Source organism: Acanthochromis polyacanthus, chromosome 8 (assembly GCF_021347895.1).
Source record: "Acanthochromis polyacanthus isolate Apoly-LR-REF ecotype Palm Island chromosome 8, KAUST_Apoly_ChrSc, whole genome shotgun sequence".
Classification (NCBI taxonomy): Eukaryota; Metazoa; Chordata; class Actinopteri; family Pomacentridae; genus Acanthochromis; species Acanthochromis polyacanthus.
In genome coordinates, this window is record NC_067120.1 from 41,315,298 (window position 1) to 41,332,688 (window position 17,391).

At 40.3% G+C, this 17,391-nt stretch overlaps 1 protein-coding gene across 1 annotated transcript; it reads left to right on the forward strand.

Moving 5' to 3' along the window:
• On the forward strand, positions 1-4,140 carry ccl35.1 (chemokine (C-C motif) ligand 35, duplicate 1). The gene is made up of 3 exons (XM_022221642.2): positions 1-316; positions 1,727-1,844; positions 3,336-4,140. The coding sequence occupies exons 1-3, from the start codon at positions 250-252 to the stop codon at positions 3,448-3,450; spliced, it is 300 nt and encodes a 99-aa protein (XP_022077334.2). The 5' UTR covers positions 1-249; the 3' UTR covers positions 3,451-4,140.
• The last annotated feature ends 13,251 nt before the right edge of the window (positions 4,141-17,391 follow it).

The following is a 17,391-nucleotide window of genomic DNA, read 5'->3' on the forward strand; positions in this document are numbered from 1 at the left end:
TCAGAGGGAAACTACATCAGTAAGGAAAGGCTTCCTCATTCTCCCTGTTTATCTAAGAGCCGTTTAGAGAAGTGAAACGAACATAATGCACAAACACATTTAAATAGAATCTCCCCGCGCCGGTAAAACCCCTCAGATAGGTCACCCAGAAACCCAGACGTCATGGAGGCTGGTTCCTCTAAAGTCGGCTTAAATACGAGACCGTCAGACAAACCAAGCAGAGTTTAACTGAACTGAACCAGAACCAGGATGTCTGCAGCTCGTTTCAGTCTGTCGCTGGTTGTTCTGCTGCTGGCCGCCGCTGCTCTGACTGAAGGTAAGAAACTTTGAGCGATTTATCAATCATAATCACAATAATAAACTGTTAGATCAGCTGCTACAGCACCATGAATCCTCTGAATGTTACATCGATAGGAAGGATTATTATTACTATTATTCCGTATTTAACTGACTTTTTAGATCATTGATGCATTATTCTGTGTCATCAGAAACCAGATACTCAGAGATCAATACGCCACAAATAAACTTTATTTATGCAGCAATTTTAAAAAACTAAGCTTCATAGTGTTTTACTAAATTAAATAAAAACATCTGTTGTTTCTCTAACATGACAAGAGATGTGCCTTACATGATTAAAAAAACTCCCAAAATTACTCAAAATAGTTCACAAAAGACTAAAGTCAAGTACATGGTTAGAGTGACGCCGTGCTGCTGTCTGACAACACTACAGAAACCTTTAACTAATGCGTGGATCCAGACTAGAAGCCGGGTTAGGGTTAGGGTGACAGAATCTGATCACTTGGTCCTTGAGTCATTTCTGACCTTCACTGGACATTTCATCAGACAGACACTGATTGTCACATAACTCCACCAAGTTATTTAACTGAGTAAAGAAATGAATTTTAGAGGAAAGAACACAGGAAGTTGTGTAGAGAAACACCATCTAGAAGACGTTCCACTTCCCATCCAAAATGAGAGGTGGAACGTCTTCTAGACCCTACAACAGAAGTCCACTTCCTTTGTGGGGTCTACAAGATGTTCTTGTGTCATTTCTGACCTTCCTTGAAAATTTCATCCAAATCCATTAGTCCATTTATGAGTAATGTTGCTGACAGACAGATCATCACATAACTATCATTATTACACAGAAATATTCTTTTTTTATCCTTAAATAAAGTCAGACCCACTGGAGCTGCTGACTGAACTGTTTATTAATCCTACAGATTAATGCACAAATAATTACAACCTAAAATGACATTTAGTGCAGCTTTAAATCAGAAAATATCTGAAACAAAGGTGCAGATCATTAAAGCTGGACAAGTTTCTCATAAACGATGCATCAAATGTTTAAATAAAAGGCGTGACTCATTCTGATGAAAACACTGAAAATAGGACTCAGAAATACAGTTTGGTGCTTTAATGGCTGCTGCAGTAAATATCATTATTATGAATAAAGCTGCAAACGATGGATTAAAATAGTAAATCATTTTAACGTTTATTCTGCTTTAAATATCTTTTAGTGTTTTATTGGTTTGGTTTTGTTGACAGAAAGGAGCTGAAAGGAAGATTAATGTTGGACTGAATGATGTCAGATAAATATTTAATGTTTTATTAATGAAACACTTTATGTCTTTAAATCTGATGTTTTTATTCCATGTAAACAGCTGAGATATAAACAGACTCATAGTTAGTTTGCTGGTTTGTTAATGAAGTGTTTTTTCTGCAGGTCTGCGCGGCGTCGGTCCAAAGAAATGCTGCTTCCGCTTCAATGACAAGCCGATTCCCAAAGAGCGGGTGGTGGGCTACATGAAGACGAGCCAGCGCTGCTCCCAGTCAGCCGTCCTGTAAGTCTTCATTTAATCTGCTACTAGAGCTGCTAACAGGCTAACACGCTAACAATGCTAACATGCTACGTGAAGACGAGCCAGCGCTGCTCCCAATCAGCCATCCTGTAAGTCTTCATTTAATCTGCTACTAGAGCTGCTAACAGGCTAACACGCTAACAATGCTAACATGCTACGTGAAGACGAGCCAGCGCTGCTCCCAGTCAGCCGTCCTGTAAGTCTTCATTTAATCTGCTACTAGAGCTGCTAACAGGCTAACACGCTAACAATGCTAACATGCTACATGAAGACGAGCCAGCGCTGCTCCCAGTCAGCCGTCCTGTAAGTCTTCATTTAATCTGCTACTAGAGCTGCTAACAGGCTAACACGCTAACAATGCTAACATGCTACGTGAAGACGAGCCAGCGCTGCTCCCAATCAGCCGTCCTGTAAGTCTTCATTTAATCTGCTACTAGAGCTGCTAACAGGCTAACACGCTAACAATGCTAACATGCTACGTGAAGACGAGCCAGCGCTGCTCCCAGTCAGCCGTCCTGTAAGTCTTCATTTAATCTGCTACTAGAGCTGCTAACAGGCTAACACGCTAACAATGCTAACATGCTACATGAAGACGAGCCAGCGCTGCTCCCAGTCAGCCGTCCTGTAAGTCTTCATTTAATCTGCTACTAGAGCTGCTAACAGGCTAACACGCTAACAATGCTAACATGCTACGTGAAGACGAGCCAGCACTGCTCCCAATCAGCCGTCCTGTAAGTCTTCATTTAATCTGCTACTAGAGCTGCTAACAGGCTAACACGCTAACAATGCTAACATGCTACGTGAAGACGAGCCAGCGCTGCTCCCAATCAGCCGTCCTGTAAGTCTTCATTTAATCTGCTACTAGAGCTGCTAACAGGCTAACACGCTAACAATGCTAACATGCTACGTGAAGACGAGCCAGCGCTGCTCCCAATCAGCCGTCCTGTAAGTCTTCATTTAATCTGCTACTAGAGCTGCTAACAGGCTAACACGCTAACAATGCTAACATGCTACGTGAAGACGAGCCAGCGCTGCTCCCAGTCAGCCGTCCTGTAAGTCTTCATTTAATCTGCTACTAGAGCTGCTAACAGGCTAACACGCTAACAATGCTAACATGCTACATGAAGATGAGCCAGCGCTGCTCCCAGTCAGCCGTCCTGTAAGTCTTCATTTAATCTGCTACTAGAGCTGCTAACAGGCTAACACGCTAACAATGCTAACATGCTACGTGAAGACGAGCCAGCACTGCTCCCAATCAGCCGTCCTGTAAGTCTTCATTTAATCTGCTGCTGGATCTGATGACCTGCTAATATGCTGACATATTAACATGTTATCATTCTAATGTGCTAACATGCTATCATTCTAACATGTTAATGTGCTAAAATGCTATTATTTTATCGTGCTACCATTTTAATATGCTATCATTCTAACATGCCATCGTGCTAACATGCTAACGTGCTGCTGTCTCCTCAGGCTGACCACTGTCGCTAACCGCCAGCTGTGCGTCCGACCTGCAGCTGATTGGGTGAAGGAGCTCATTAGATACCTGGACACCAAATCCATCCCAGGAAACGCCTCCAACCTGTAACCATGGCGACGACAGACCAGGTTACAGCTCCACCGGGTGTTCTGATGCTACAACCGTCCAGACTGTAACCAAACTGCAGCTCTGCATTTAAATATTAACTTTTATTCTGACATAAATCAGCTGGAAGGAGTTTATCTGCCGTGAGAAGAACATTTAGTTTAGAATGTTTCAGGATTCAGAAAGAAGAAGAACATTTAGTTTAGAATGTTTCAGGATTCAGAAAGAAGAAGAACATTTAGTTTAGAGTGTTTCAGGATTCAGAAAGCAGGTTCATGTGTTTATAAGGACCAGGAGGTTTTATTGATGCAACACTTTGACGACCAACACTGTGAACGGGTTGAAATGGAACTGACTGCTACAGAATAAGCTAACAGGCTAACAGGCTAAAGTGTTTCTGTTCTGGGGCCTCTTTGTCTGAAGCTACATAATTGTGTGTTTTTATTTTCAGTCAGGTTCTAAAGTCATTGTTTCAGAGAAGAAACCCAATCAGAGAAAATAATAATTTATTTCTGTTTGCTTATGCTGCTAATTTGATTATTTCAAATAAAAGCGAGACAACGTTAGCATCTGACCATGTGGTTTCATGTGTAGCTGCTCATTTACTGCTGTTTAGCTCATTATTAGCATCTTCAGAGAAACACAGTGAAATGTGGTGCAATTAGTGCAAATTAAAGCATTTATTGATCTTTTCATGTTTGTGTTTAAAGATATCTGAGACATAAACTGATTATTTTAAGCTGAACTTTAATTTCTAATCAGAGGTTCAGTTATTCAGGATGAAAACACACACTGCTCCTGTTTCACTACTTTTTAAGGATTGACCGCTAATCCCTGCTAGCATCTGTGTGACCATTAGCGTCTAGAGGCTAATATTAGCATCTAGAGGCTAATAATATCGTCTACAGGCTAATAATGGCGTCTACAGGCTAATATTAGTGTATACAGGTTAATATTAGCCAGAGTTAGCTAGCAGGACTGCCAACTCTTTGGCTGTGAGACACACACAGCTCAGTCCCTTCACACGCTCTCACGCCACATTCCCAACATCACACGGGCAGAAATTGAAGTTCCACTTTGCTGTTATGGGAATATGTAACCTTTGGGGAAATCCAGTTTGCGTTTTTACTCCAGAGAACGCCAGGTCTGTGAAAATCCGGTCTGCATTTTCCATGCTACGCTCCCCAGTCATTGTGTAGCTGACCGGGAGCTTTAAATGATCGTAGTCACCTTATTTCGCCCCGCCCACTTTTAATTCTTTGTAGTTCCGCATATTGTCTTCTCACTTCCGGTCACCTCTTTCCGGGTAGCCGGCTTCGCAGACTTTGTTTTTTAAATTAGAAATCTTTATTGAAACAAACAGTGTAGTGCAGTGCACCATAATACGTTGTGAAACAGTCGCCAGGGGGTTACAAACATTCAGGTGTAGCACCTTGGAACATTGCAATATACAAATATATTAAAAAGAGCACACAGATCGACAGCCTTAATGGCCTTCATTTTAGTGGAATGTCTAATAGTTTTGATGTATTGTTTGGCTTCATTATCAAAAATGGAAAGACGTCGTTTCTGATTACTGTATCGACATTTGTGGATATGCCATTTGGCTAAATATATAATAAGATTAATAATGTAAAATTGTTTTCTTTTGGTAGATAGTCAGTGAAGCCAAACAATATATGTTCAAAGCATAAGCAAAAGACTGAATCAACACAAGTCGAAATCAGCATGCAAATATCTTCCCATAATTTAGTGGAGAAGGGGCAATACCAAAATAAATGAAGTACATCTTCAGGGTGTCCTTCGCAGAAAGAGTAACTTATATCCATGTCTACTTTGAATCGTTGCAAAAAGACTTTGGATGGGTAAAATCTGTGAATTATTTTAAAGGATACTTCTTTTACTTTATTATTTATCATATATCAGCTAGAGTGAATATATTGGTAGAAGGATGCTGAGTTTCCCACTGCCAGGCAGGAGGCCTAGAGGAAGACCAAAGAGGAGGTTTAAGGATGTGGTTAAAGAGGACATGAAGGTAGTTGGTGTGAGAGAAGAGGATGCAGCAGACAGGGTTAGATGGAGGCAATTGATTCACTGTGGTGACCCCTGAAGGGAAAAGCTGAAAGGAAAAGAAGAAGATTTAACATATATCTAGCTGGCAGGTTCCAAACCTTTCTCCAGTTAAGGTTATTGATAAAAGTGTTCCAATAAGATAGCACATATGGGACTGATACGACATCTTTCTGAAATAACGAGCGTATACGACGATTACTATTGCTAGTTGAGGAGAAACAAATCTGACCAATTTCAAGTTTGGTTGGGTCAGTGGGTAGTAATGTTGGAGTCTGTGCTGCTGTGTTTTTAAATAACATGATTACTCCTTTGGGGATTGCATTTATAACAATATTAAATTCGTTTAAAGGAATTATGATATTTTAGAGTAAATGCTTGATATGTCATGAGTGACCCATCTGAGTTAAACAACTGATGGACCAAGAGTGTGTTGTGAGTATGTCAGAAAGGATAAAATAAGGATTTGTTTCTGTATATGATGTCTTTATTGTTCCATATGTAGTATCTATGTGGGGAGAAGTTATGTGTGTAGATTAATGACCAGGAGAGAAGCATCTGTTTATGGAAGCTGGAGAGTTTTGAAGGGATTTTTTCAACACTGTAATTACAGAATAAAAGGAAATTTAGGCCTCCTAATTCAGAGAAAATAAAATTTGGTATGAAGTTCCAAATTGAAGATGTTTTTTTTAATGAATTGTTTCAGCCAATTTATTTTGAAAGTATTGTTTAAAGTGTAAAAGTCTAAAAAGTTAAGGCTTATCGTATGAGTTCATTATTACTGATTTTTTAATATAGTGGACTTTGTTCCTCCATATAAAGTCATATAGAAACCTGTCAGTATCTTTTAAGACCCTGTTGTTAACATCCAGAGGTAAAGCAGCATCTGTAAGACGAGACATTCCCTCAGCTTTGGTCAGCAAATTCTGCCTTTCAATGACAAATCTCTTTCTAGGTTTTGTTAATAATTAGGTCAAAATTCTGATGGCACCTGGTTTCTTTATCTTTAGTAATGACAATTCCCAGGTCAGTGATAGTGTCTTTTACCGGTAGATTACAAATGGAAGGAATGTCGCAATATTTTAGAGAAAGCAATTCACATTTCTTTATGTTCAAGCAAAGTCCAGAAGCAGCAGAGAAAGTAGTCAATAGATAAAGGTATCTGAGAGAGATCTTTTAAAAATAACGTTGTATCATCGGCCGGTTGGCTGATGATAACTTGGTTACCGGCTACTGAGATACCTTTTAATGGACTGAGCTTTATAAAGTCAGTCAGTAACTGAGTGCAAAGCAAAAAGAGATAAGTAGATATGAAGCATCCCTGTCTGACCCCACGTTTGAGGAAAAAGAGAGGAGAAGTACCAGCATGCAATCTGACTGAGCAGTTTCCATTTGTGTACATTAGCTCTGCTGAAAGAACCAAAGCCAAAGTTCTCTAAGGCGTGGAATATGAATTTATGTTCGATTGTGTCGAAAGCCTCGTAAAAATCTAAAAAAGGATCAGACTTTCATCAGAGCATAAATCAGAATATTATTGGAAATATGTCTGTTTCTCATGAAGCCGGATTGAGTCTCGTCAATTATTTGATCTAAAACTGATTTTATTCCTTTAACAAATATCAATGCAAATATTGTATAATCATTATTAAGTAAGCAAATTGGATGCCAGTTATCAGTAAGGAGTAGATCTTTCTTTGGTTTGGTATTAGAGTTATGAGGCCTTGGGTGAAGGTAGGAGGAAGGGATTGACTTCCTATACATTCTAAGAAAAGACCGAGGGGAAAGGGTGCAAGCTGTTTGGAGAATGTTTTATAGAATTCAGAGGTAATCCCATCTGTGCCTGGAGACTTATTAGGCTTGAGGTGTTCAATAGCAGATAGAACTTCCTGTAGTCTTAGTGGTCTGTCACATAATTCCTTCAAATCAGTGTCAATTAACTTAGTTTCTGTAAGGGGTGGATTCTTCACTATGTTTTGATTCATATAATTTGGTAAAGATATCTGAACCATAATTAGCTATTTTTTGTACTGAAAACGGCTGGAATTGACTGAAGCTTAAAGGGTTAACAACAACATGTCTGACTATGACAGCGACGATGAATATATTGACTTCAGCATTCAGCCAAGGGGATATCTTTATGAACCCGAATATACTGAAGCCGAAATTCACCAGATGGAGTTAGAATGGGCAGAGAGAGAGAAAGAGGGTGGACAGAGAAGTGGAACAAGTTGAAGTTGGAGCCAGCTGGAGCCGTGAGACATCGGGTGACTGATAAATGGTGCTGTACTTGTTTCAAGTGTGAAATAATCCCGACAGCGGTGGAGTCCTGTTGCTGCCACGAATGGGATCTCATCATGCCACAGATACAAGACCTTTCAATTGATGAGGAGGCCAGCTTCCCAGCTCCTGTCTGCATCACACATCATAATGACTTCCCTGCACTCCTGAATGAGGGTGTGTTGCAGACTTTTTTCCACATTCCTAAAATACACTGGAAGAAGCGTCCCCGGCCAGCTGGACCCGACGGTCAGTTGTCTTCATAGTTAGTGTTGCCTCCTCAGTTTTTTGGTTGAGTTTTATAACTTTATACTGTACAAGTGTTCCACTTCTCTGTCAAAAATCCTGGAAAAACTTTTCAATTCTCACTTAGAAACATTTCTTGGAAAACATCAAATAATAAATGAAGGGCAGTATGGATTCAGAACTAAAAGGACAACATCAATGGCAATAATTGAAGCACTCGAAGGAATCACATCTGCACTCGACCAGAAACTGCATGCAATTGGCATTTTTATCGATCTAAAAAAAGCATTTGACACCATTAATCACACTCTATTACTCGATAAATTATATAAATATGGAATTAGAGGTGTGGCGGGAGACTGGATCAAAAGTTACCTGACTGGAAGAGCACAGTATGTCCAAATGGGACAGTCTAGATCAGATGTGCTTGGGATTGCTTGTGGTGTGCCCCAGGGGTCTGTCTTGGGACCTAAACTGTTCAATATTTACATAAATGATATCTTTAATGTATCTCAGACCTTGAAACTTATCCTTTTTGCCGATGATACAAACATATTCTATAGTAATGACAATTATAATGAATTAATAACTGTAGTAAATAAAGAACTCAAAGTGATAAAGAAATGGATGGGTATAAATAAGTTATCTTTAAATATTGAAAAAACCAAGGCAATGATGTTTGGGAACCTACAAACGAACTCAGAAATGCAACCTTCTGTCGATAGTGTACCTATTGAATTTGTTCGTGAAATTAAATTTTTGGGCGTTGTAATTGACAACAAGTTGTCATGGAAACCACACATCAAACACATTAAAAACAAAATTTCCAAAAGTCTCTCAATTATAAACAAAGCAAAACCTTACCTGGATGTGAATGCACTTCACACACTTTACTGCTCTTTAATCCTCCCTTACCTGACATACTGTGTTGAAGTGTGGGGAAACACCTACCAGAGCACAATTAATCCTCTAATATTGTTACAAAAACGAGCTGTGCGGATCATTCACAAGGCGGGTTTTTTAGAACACACACATAATTTGTTTACTCAATCAAAGTTGTTTAAATTCAATGATCTTGTAAAATACAACACATCAATCATTCTTTTTAAAGCTTTCAATAAATTATTACCCACCAATCTTCAGCGCTTCTTTATAATTCGAGAGCAAACATATGATTTGAGAGGTTATGCTAATTTTACATGACCCAAAGTTCGAACTACTTGTAAAAGTTTTTGTGTGTCTGTGTGTGGGGTGAAACTCTGGAACAGTCTGGACTTACAACACAAGCAATGCCAAAATATTAACAGATTCAAACTGTATTATAAACATCAGATCTGGTCTAATTATAGGCACAGCATGTTGTAATTCACCTTGTCACTTACAGTTACTGATCTGTGTCATTTCTGTACCATAATGTACGTTCCCCTACTGTTGTTTTACATGTTGTCCATTATCCATGTTGGTATATTGTCTAATATCAGTGTTTCCATTACCTTCATTTGTATTCTGTCCTTTACCTTTGCTGAATTTTGTCCCTATTGTGGTGTTTGTCCATTACTATCGCTGGTATTTTGTCCAATTCTAGTATCTGTCCATTTTTGCTATTAGTCCATTACCATTGCTGGTATTTGTCCAATTGTTTATTGTCTTTTGTGTATTATATTGTATTTGTCACTGTAACATAACCTTGTTATGATGAGTCACAGCTCATAGTGTTTCCGTAGATGAGCTTGGGGGTAGGATTAAATAAGTTTTCTTCCTCCTACTCCCTTTTTCAGGCATTCTATGCATATGTTATCATATTGGAATGTTTGTTCTTGTATTGTTATTGAAATTGCCTGAAATGAATGAATTTTAAAAAAAGTCTTTGCGTGCGGCGGGGCTAGCTCGGTTGCATGGCACATTCTCTCTGCCTCCTCCAAGTTAGCTTAGCCTCTCTTAGCAGTCTTTCCCTCGTGCGTTTGTCATGAATGCCGTACACAATCTGGTCACAAATCATAGAGTCTTTTAGATGACCAAACTCGCATGACTGTGCCTTTAGCTTCAAGTCCGTGATAAAGCTATCAAAAGTCTCTTCTGGTTGTTGCACACGTGAACGAAACACGTACCTTTCATAGACAGTGTTATTCTGCAGAGAACAATGCGCATCAAACTTTTCAGTCACTTTATCGTGCCTTTGTTTATCATCAGCTTGTTCAAATTCAAACGTGTTGAAGACTTCTGACTGTCCTTCCTCCCTGGACGTCTGACGTTACGGTGAGCGTATTGCGTCATTTCCTGTTCCTGTTTCAGCACTGTGTTGTGGTGTTAGCATGGCTTCTGCTTCTTCCTCTCCCTCTCCCTCTCTCTCCTGCTCAGTGTGCCACATGTTTAGTTATTCCTCTGCCTCCTTTAGTGATAACGATATATGTAATAAGTGCAGTCTTTTTGTAGTTCTGGAGGCGAGGCTCTCCGAATTGGAATCGCGGCTCCGCACCATGGAAAATAACCCGCTAGCAGCTAGCCAGGCCCCCTTAGCCGGTGCGGACCGCAATAGCTTAGCTTGTGTAGCATCTGTTAGCCGTCCCTTAGCAGCGCCCGAACAGCCGGGTGGATGGGTGACAGTTCGTAGGAAAAACAGTCCTAAACTCAAGCCTACTGTCCCGGCTCACCACAAACCGCTTCATGTTTCTAATCGTTTTTCCCCGCTCAGCGACACACCCGCTGAGAAACCAACTCTGATCATTGGCAGCTCCATAGTCAGAAACGTGAAGCTAGCGACACCAGCGACCATAGTTAAATGCCTCCCAGGGGCCAGAGCGGGCGACATAGAAGCAAATTTGAAACTGCTGGCTAAAGATAATCGTAAATATAGTAAGATTGTTATTCACGTCGGCGGTAACGACACCCGGTTACGCCATTCGGAGGTCACCAAAATTAGCGTGGCATCGGTGTGTACTTTCGCCAAAACCATGTCGGACTCCGTAGTTTTCTCTGGACCCTTGCCTGATCTGACCAGCGATGACATGTTTAGCCGCATGTCGTCGTTTCGCCGCTGGTTGTCTATGTGGTGTCCATCAAACGACGTGGGCTTTATTGATAATTGGAGCTCTTTTTGGGGAAAACCTGGTCTGATTAGGAGAGACGGCATCCATCCCACTTTGGCTGGTGCAGCTCTCATTTCTAGGAATATGGCTGATTTTATTAGTACTCCTAAAGCATGACAACCCAGAGTTAAGACCAGGATGCAGAGCTGTAGTCTTACACACCTCTCTGCAGTTTCCTCACAGCTGTCACCCTCCAGTAATTCAGTTAATTCAGTTAATTTTATTGAGACTGTGTCTGTCCCCCGACCACCAAAATTCAATAAATTAATCAAATCAAAAATATACAAAAGAAATAGTAACCATAAAAATTTAATAAAAATTAATACCTCTATTTCAACAGAACACAGAGACAGGAAAATTAAATGTGGTCTGTTAAATATTAGATCTCTCTGGTCTAAATCTCTGCTAGTAAATGAGTTGATAACTGATCACCAGATTGATTTGTTCTGTTTGACTGAAACCTGGTTGCAGCAGGAAGAATTTGTTAGCCTAAACGAATCAACTCCCCCTAGTCATATTAACTGTCATATTCCTCGAATCACAGGCCGAGGAGGAGGAGTAGCAGCAATCTACCATTCTAGTTTAAAATTGAACCAGAGGCCTAAACCTGATTACAGCTCATCTGAAAATCTCACTCTTAGTCTCTCTCATCCAAATTTGAAAGCTCAGAAACCAGTTTTATTTGTTGTTATATATCGTCCTCCTGCTCCTTATTCTGAGTTTTTATCTCAATTCTCAGACTTTTTATCTGAATTAGTGCTCAGTTCAGACAAAGTTATTATTGTGGGTGACTTTAACATTCATGTTGACGTAGACAGCGACAGCCTTACAACAGCTTTTAATTCATTATTAGACTCAATTGGGTTTTCTCAACATGTAAATAAACCAACTCATAGTTTTAATCACACTCTTGACCTTGTCCTGACTTATGGCTTAGAAATTGAAGAGTTAACAGTATTTCCCCAGAACCCTCTTCTTTCTGACCATTTTATGATAACATTTCAATTTAAAGTAAAGGATTGTTTAGCAGCTGAGAACAAATATCATTACAGTAGGTGTTTGTCTGACAATTCAGTATCTAAATTTAAGGAAATAATACCCTCACTGTTTACTTCAGCAACATTTACTGATAAATCAGAAGGCAAATATGATAATTTTACCCCCACAGAAGTGGATTATTATGTTAATAATGCTTCAGCCTCACTGCGTACAACTCTTGATAGTGTTGCTCCTGTAAAAAAGAAAGTTATATCTCAGAGAAGACTTGCTCCTTGGTATAATTCCAGCTGCGGACTTTAAAGCAGGCATCCCGAAAGCTGGAAAGAAAGTGGTATTCCACTAATTCAGAGGTAGTGTATGTGGCTTGGAAAAATAGTCTAGTAATCTATAAAAAAGCTCTTCATAATGCCAGGACAACTTATTATTCATCTTTAATAGATGAGAACAAGAACAACCCTCGGTTTCTCTTTAGCACTGTAGCCAGGCTGACAAAGAGTCAGAGCTCTGTTGAACCTTGTATTCCTTTAGTTTTAACCAGTAACGACTTCATGAGCTTCTTTACGCATAAAATAGTTCTGATTAGAGATAAAATTAATCTGGCCCTTCCTACAAATGTCACAGATGCTTTTGAATTGGCTGTTAGACCTGATGAATCTTTAGAATTCTTCACTCCTATATGTCTCTCTGAACTAATTTCAACAGTTTCTACATCCAAACCATCAACATGTCTTTTAGATCCTATCCCAACTAGACTCTTCAAGGAGATTTTACCTTTAATTAATTCTTCAATGTTAGATCTGATTAATCTCTCTCTAGTAACAGGCTATGTACCACAGGCTTTTAAGGTTGCTGTCATCAAACCTTTGCTTAAAAAGCCCACTTTAGATCCAGATGTGTTAGCTAACTATAGACCGATATCCAACCTACCATTTCTCTCTAAAATTCTGGAAAGAACAGTTGCAAATCAATTATGTGAACACTTACAAAGGAATAATTTGTTTGAAATGTTTCAGTCAGGCTTCAGAGTGCATCATAGCACAGAAACAGCTCTAGTGAAAGTTACTAATGACCTTCTCATAGCATCAGATAATGGACTAGTCTCTATACTTGTTTTGTTAGATCTTAGTGCAGCGTTTGACACAATCGACCACAAAATTTTATTACAGCGTCTAGAATATTCAATTGGCATTAAAGGGACAGCACTGGATTGGTTTAAATCCTACTTATCAGATAGGTTCCAGTTTGTGCATGTCAACAATAACTCTTCTGAGCAGACTAAAGTTAATCACGGAGTTCCTCAGGGTTCTGTCTTAGGACCGATACTTTTCACATTATACATGCTTCCTTTAGGCAATATTATTAGGAAGCATTGTATTAACTTCCATTGTTATGCAGATGACACACAATTGTATTTATCTATGAAGCCAGATGAAACTGATCAGTTAGCTAGACTGCAAGATTGTCTTAAGGACATTAAAACCTGGATGACTTTTAACTTCCTACTGCTAAATTCAGACAAAACTGAAGTCATTGTATTTGGCCCCAAACATCTTAGAAACTCGCTTTCAAAGCAAATAGTTACTCTGGATGGCATCACATTGGCCTCCAGTACTACTGTGAGGAATCTTGGAGTTATTTTTGACCAGGACATGTCCTTTAACTCACACATAAAGCAAGTCTGTAGGACTTCCTTTTTTCACCTGCGTAATATTGTAAAAATCAGGAACATTCTGTCTCAGAGTGATGCAGAAAAATTAGTTCATGCTTTTGTTACTTCCAGGCTTGACTATTGCAATTCCTTATTATCGGGTTGTCCAAATAGTTCTCTCAAACATCTACAGTTGATCCAAAACGCTGCTGCGAGAGTACTGACAGGAGTTAGCAAAAGAGATCATATTTCCCCTATACTTGCTTCTCTTCACTGGCTTCCTGTTAAATCCAGAATAGAATTTAAAATCCTTCTTCTGACATATAAAGCTCTTAATAACCAATCTCCATCATATCTTAAAGATCTGATAGTACCTTATTATCCTAGTAGAACTCTTCGCTCTCAAACTGCAGGCTTACTTGTTGTTCCTAGAATTTCTAAAAGTAGAATGGGAGGCAGAGCCTTCAGTTATCAGCTCCTCTCCTGTGGAACCTGCTCCCAGTTTGGGTTCGGGAGGCAGACACCCTCTCTATTTTTAAGACCAGGCTTAAAACGTTCCTTTTTGACAAATCTTATAGTTGGGGCTGACTGGGTGACCCACAGGGGTTCGGCTTGTGTCTTCATTGTACAGCTGACCCCCTCTTGGACGTCCCTTCGTTCTGCCTCTAGTCATGCTGCTATAGGCCTATAGGCTGCTGGGGGACTTTTCTTGACGCACTGAGCCCTTCTCTATCTACCTTTACATTTAATATGTATACCGTTATTGCAGTACATTCACTCTGTTTCCCCCTGTGCTATTTCTCCGAGTGTCCCTGGTCCCAGAGCTGGATGCTTCAGATTTGCGGTCGATGTTCCACCAGCTGGTCCAGTCTCCACCATGTCCACTGTGGGATGCTGCTACTGACCTTCCACCAGCCCTCTGCTTCCAATTCCCTTTTTCCACGAGTCAACTCTGCATCGCCTTCAATATACTGTTATGCTAACTTACATACTGTTTGAATTTTACTGCTAGCTATATATGGAGTATGTTTAATGTCAGAGCCGTACATCATCAGAGTAAACTATGAGTCAGTTTTCAATGTTAGCTTATACTTTGTCTGTGTCACATATCCTGTCATGCATGTATCCAAATGTGTGTTGTGTTTTCCTTGCTTTCCCACCCCTCCCTCTTCTCCCATCCCTCCCCCTTGCCCTCTTCTGTTCTTCTCAACCCGCCCGGCCAGCAGGCAGATGGGTCCCCCCTATTTAGAGCCGGGTTCTGCTCGAGGTTTCTTCCCTGTTAAAAGGGTGTTTTTCCTTGCCACTGTCGCCTTTGGGCTTGCTCTGGGGGTCAGGCATATGGGTTCTGTAAAGCGTCTTGAGACGATTTGACTGTAATTGACGCTATATAAATAAAATTGAATTGAATTGAACTTCTATGGTTTGGGGACCCGCTACGGTGAGTAGTAAAGCACTTTTCCTGGCGTTGGACTTTGACTCCAATCCAAAAGCAGTGAGGTACTAGCCTAGCTTAGCTAGACTGTATTCCCGTTATAAGGGATATACGGGAATACGGTCTAGCCCTCCTCCATTGACACATTTTGACAGGTGCAGATCAGACCGAACCAATCAGAGCACCAGAGGCGGGAGTTAACGATGCGTCATCTTCAGGGCCGAGATTACCCATCTAACACCTGTGCACCTCCCGCATACAAACAAAATGGTGACCGCAACAGAGCGAGGTTTCTCTCGTGCGCTTTCCTCTGTTTTGCACGGGCTGAATTACTGTTTGGACTACTTCTTCTTCTTCTTCTCTTAATTCCGGCAGGCTGTACGATAGAATGCGTAATGCTGCCCTCCACTGTTGAAAGGGAGAGCTTAGATTTTCCTCAGGATCCCTGTACAGTGAAGGAAGCTGTTAAAACTACAAAACATCATGGCGGAAAGGCAACTGTTAGGTCGCTTAGTGATTGTGTCACACATGTGTTACGCTGATTGGCTCTCTCCAATTCAAGCTGTGATCGGTAGTCCCGCCTCTGGGCTAGATTTGGTTCAATGGAGCAGTTCCAGACTGACTTTATGTGTATTTGTAATACACAATATAAAGGCTGTCTGGTCCCCAGGCAAGCGAGGTACAGCTTGAACTGCTGCTTGAAAGACCGCCAGTTGCCGTCTACATTACCGACGAGTTTCAGTCCCTCCGGTGGCCTCAGCGTCTCCATCTTGAACAAAACTGCTGCACGGGTCGGTTTTCACTCCTGGTACCATGTGTTGTTCTTGTTAAAAATGATGACATATCACTTTTATGAACAAATGAGCTTGTGCTCAAACTTTAATAAAACAGTCTAGCATCGTTGCTTTGCATTCATCTCGCCATGTTACAGGAAGTGTCTTCCTCGCGTTCCCTGCCCCATAACATTCCTCAGTTAGCACCTAGTGCCCTCTGGTGGAAACACAACACAACAACATGCATATCACAACAGTTCATTTTGACTAATTAATTAATTAAAAAATATAATGCATTTAAAAAAATGATGTATTTAACCGCACCTTTCTCAGTTCCCAAATTTCTGGCACACCGATAACACTGACGAACACTCCAGCCAGGTAGGTGGCGCTAATGAACCTAAAGTCTGTTTTCCAGCCGTGAAGAAGATTCACAGGATGCACCAATGACGTATATATAGAGCTCTATATATACGTCATTGGGATGCACTGTCAGCGCACAACAAAGTTTGGTGAACAGTGACTGAAGACGAGAACACTCTGAGTGTGTTGAGCAGAAAGTTTCTTTTAAAAATTTTCCTGATGGCAGCTTGGATAAAAACGTTATTTGGAAATTGTGCAACAAATAGTTTTCTGATCACCGCAGCAGGAGAGGACAGTTCTCCAGGGCCGAAGCTACTGTTGTTACTTCAGGGTTAACCCCCTTCACTTCCTCAGCATTCGTAGAAGGCAAAGACACAGGAGCCCGGCCTTATTGAAGAACACTGCAGCCTTTATTGTAATTAACAGTCGCGCTAACCCAGCAGCTACACACCTCTTCTCTCTTACTCTCCGAACCGACTGTCGTCTTTCTCGCTCGCGCTGCATTCAGGGTCGCTCGGACATCTCGTTTTATTTTGATGTTACAAGATCACAATAATCTTCAAATTTAGAATAAAATTTTTAAAACTAACAAACTAAAATAAAAGCAATTTTAATTAAATAGCCTGCTGATTATTAATTTTCCAAGGCTACTGGGAGCCGCAAGAGAGGGACGAAAGAGCCTCATTCGGCTCCGGAGCCGTGGGTTGCCGACCCTTTCTTAGACCAATTACACCGCTAAATATAGATGACAACATTTTTTCAGGGGCTATTGCTGCTTGACTAAAAGTAGGTTTGTCTGAAATAATTAGCGAGACTCAGTCTGGTTTTTTAAAAGGCCGGTCAGTTCACAACATTAGACTTATATGGGATCTGCTCCACTGTAGTCATGTCGTTCATGAAAAGGGATTCATTTTGTTTTTAGACTTTTACAAAGCTTTTGATTCGGTGGAACACCCCTTTATTTTAAAAACTTTAGATCATTTTGGTTTTGGAAATAGGTTTATAGATGTTATTGGAATGCTTATAATGGGATTAGTAGTGCGGTAAGTT

What these genes read in the sequence shown, in the direction of transcription:
- ccl35.1 (XM_022221642.2), top strand. Translation starts at nt 250, where the DNA reads ATGTCTGCAGCTCGTTTCAGTCTGTCGCTGGTTGTTCTGCTGCTGGCC. An exon ending in CGCCGCTGCTCTGACTGAAG is followed by an intron (nt 317 to 1,726) that starts GTAAGAAACTTT and finishes TTTTTTCTGCAG; the next exon opens with GTCTGCGCGGCGTCGGTCCA. An exon ending in TGCTCCCAGTCAGCCGTCCT is followed by an intron (nt 1,845 to 3,335) that starts GTAAGTCTTCAT and finishes CTGTCTCCTCAG; the next exon opens with GCTGACCACTGTCGCTAACC.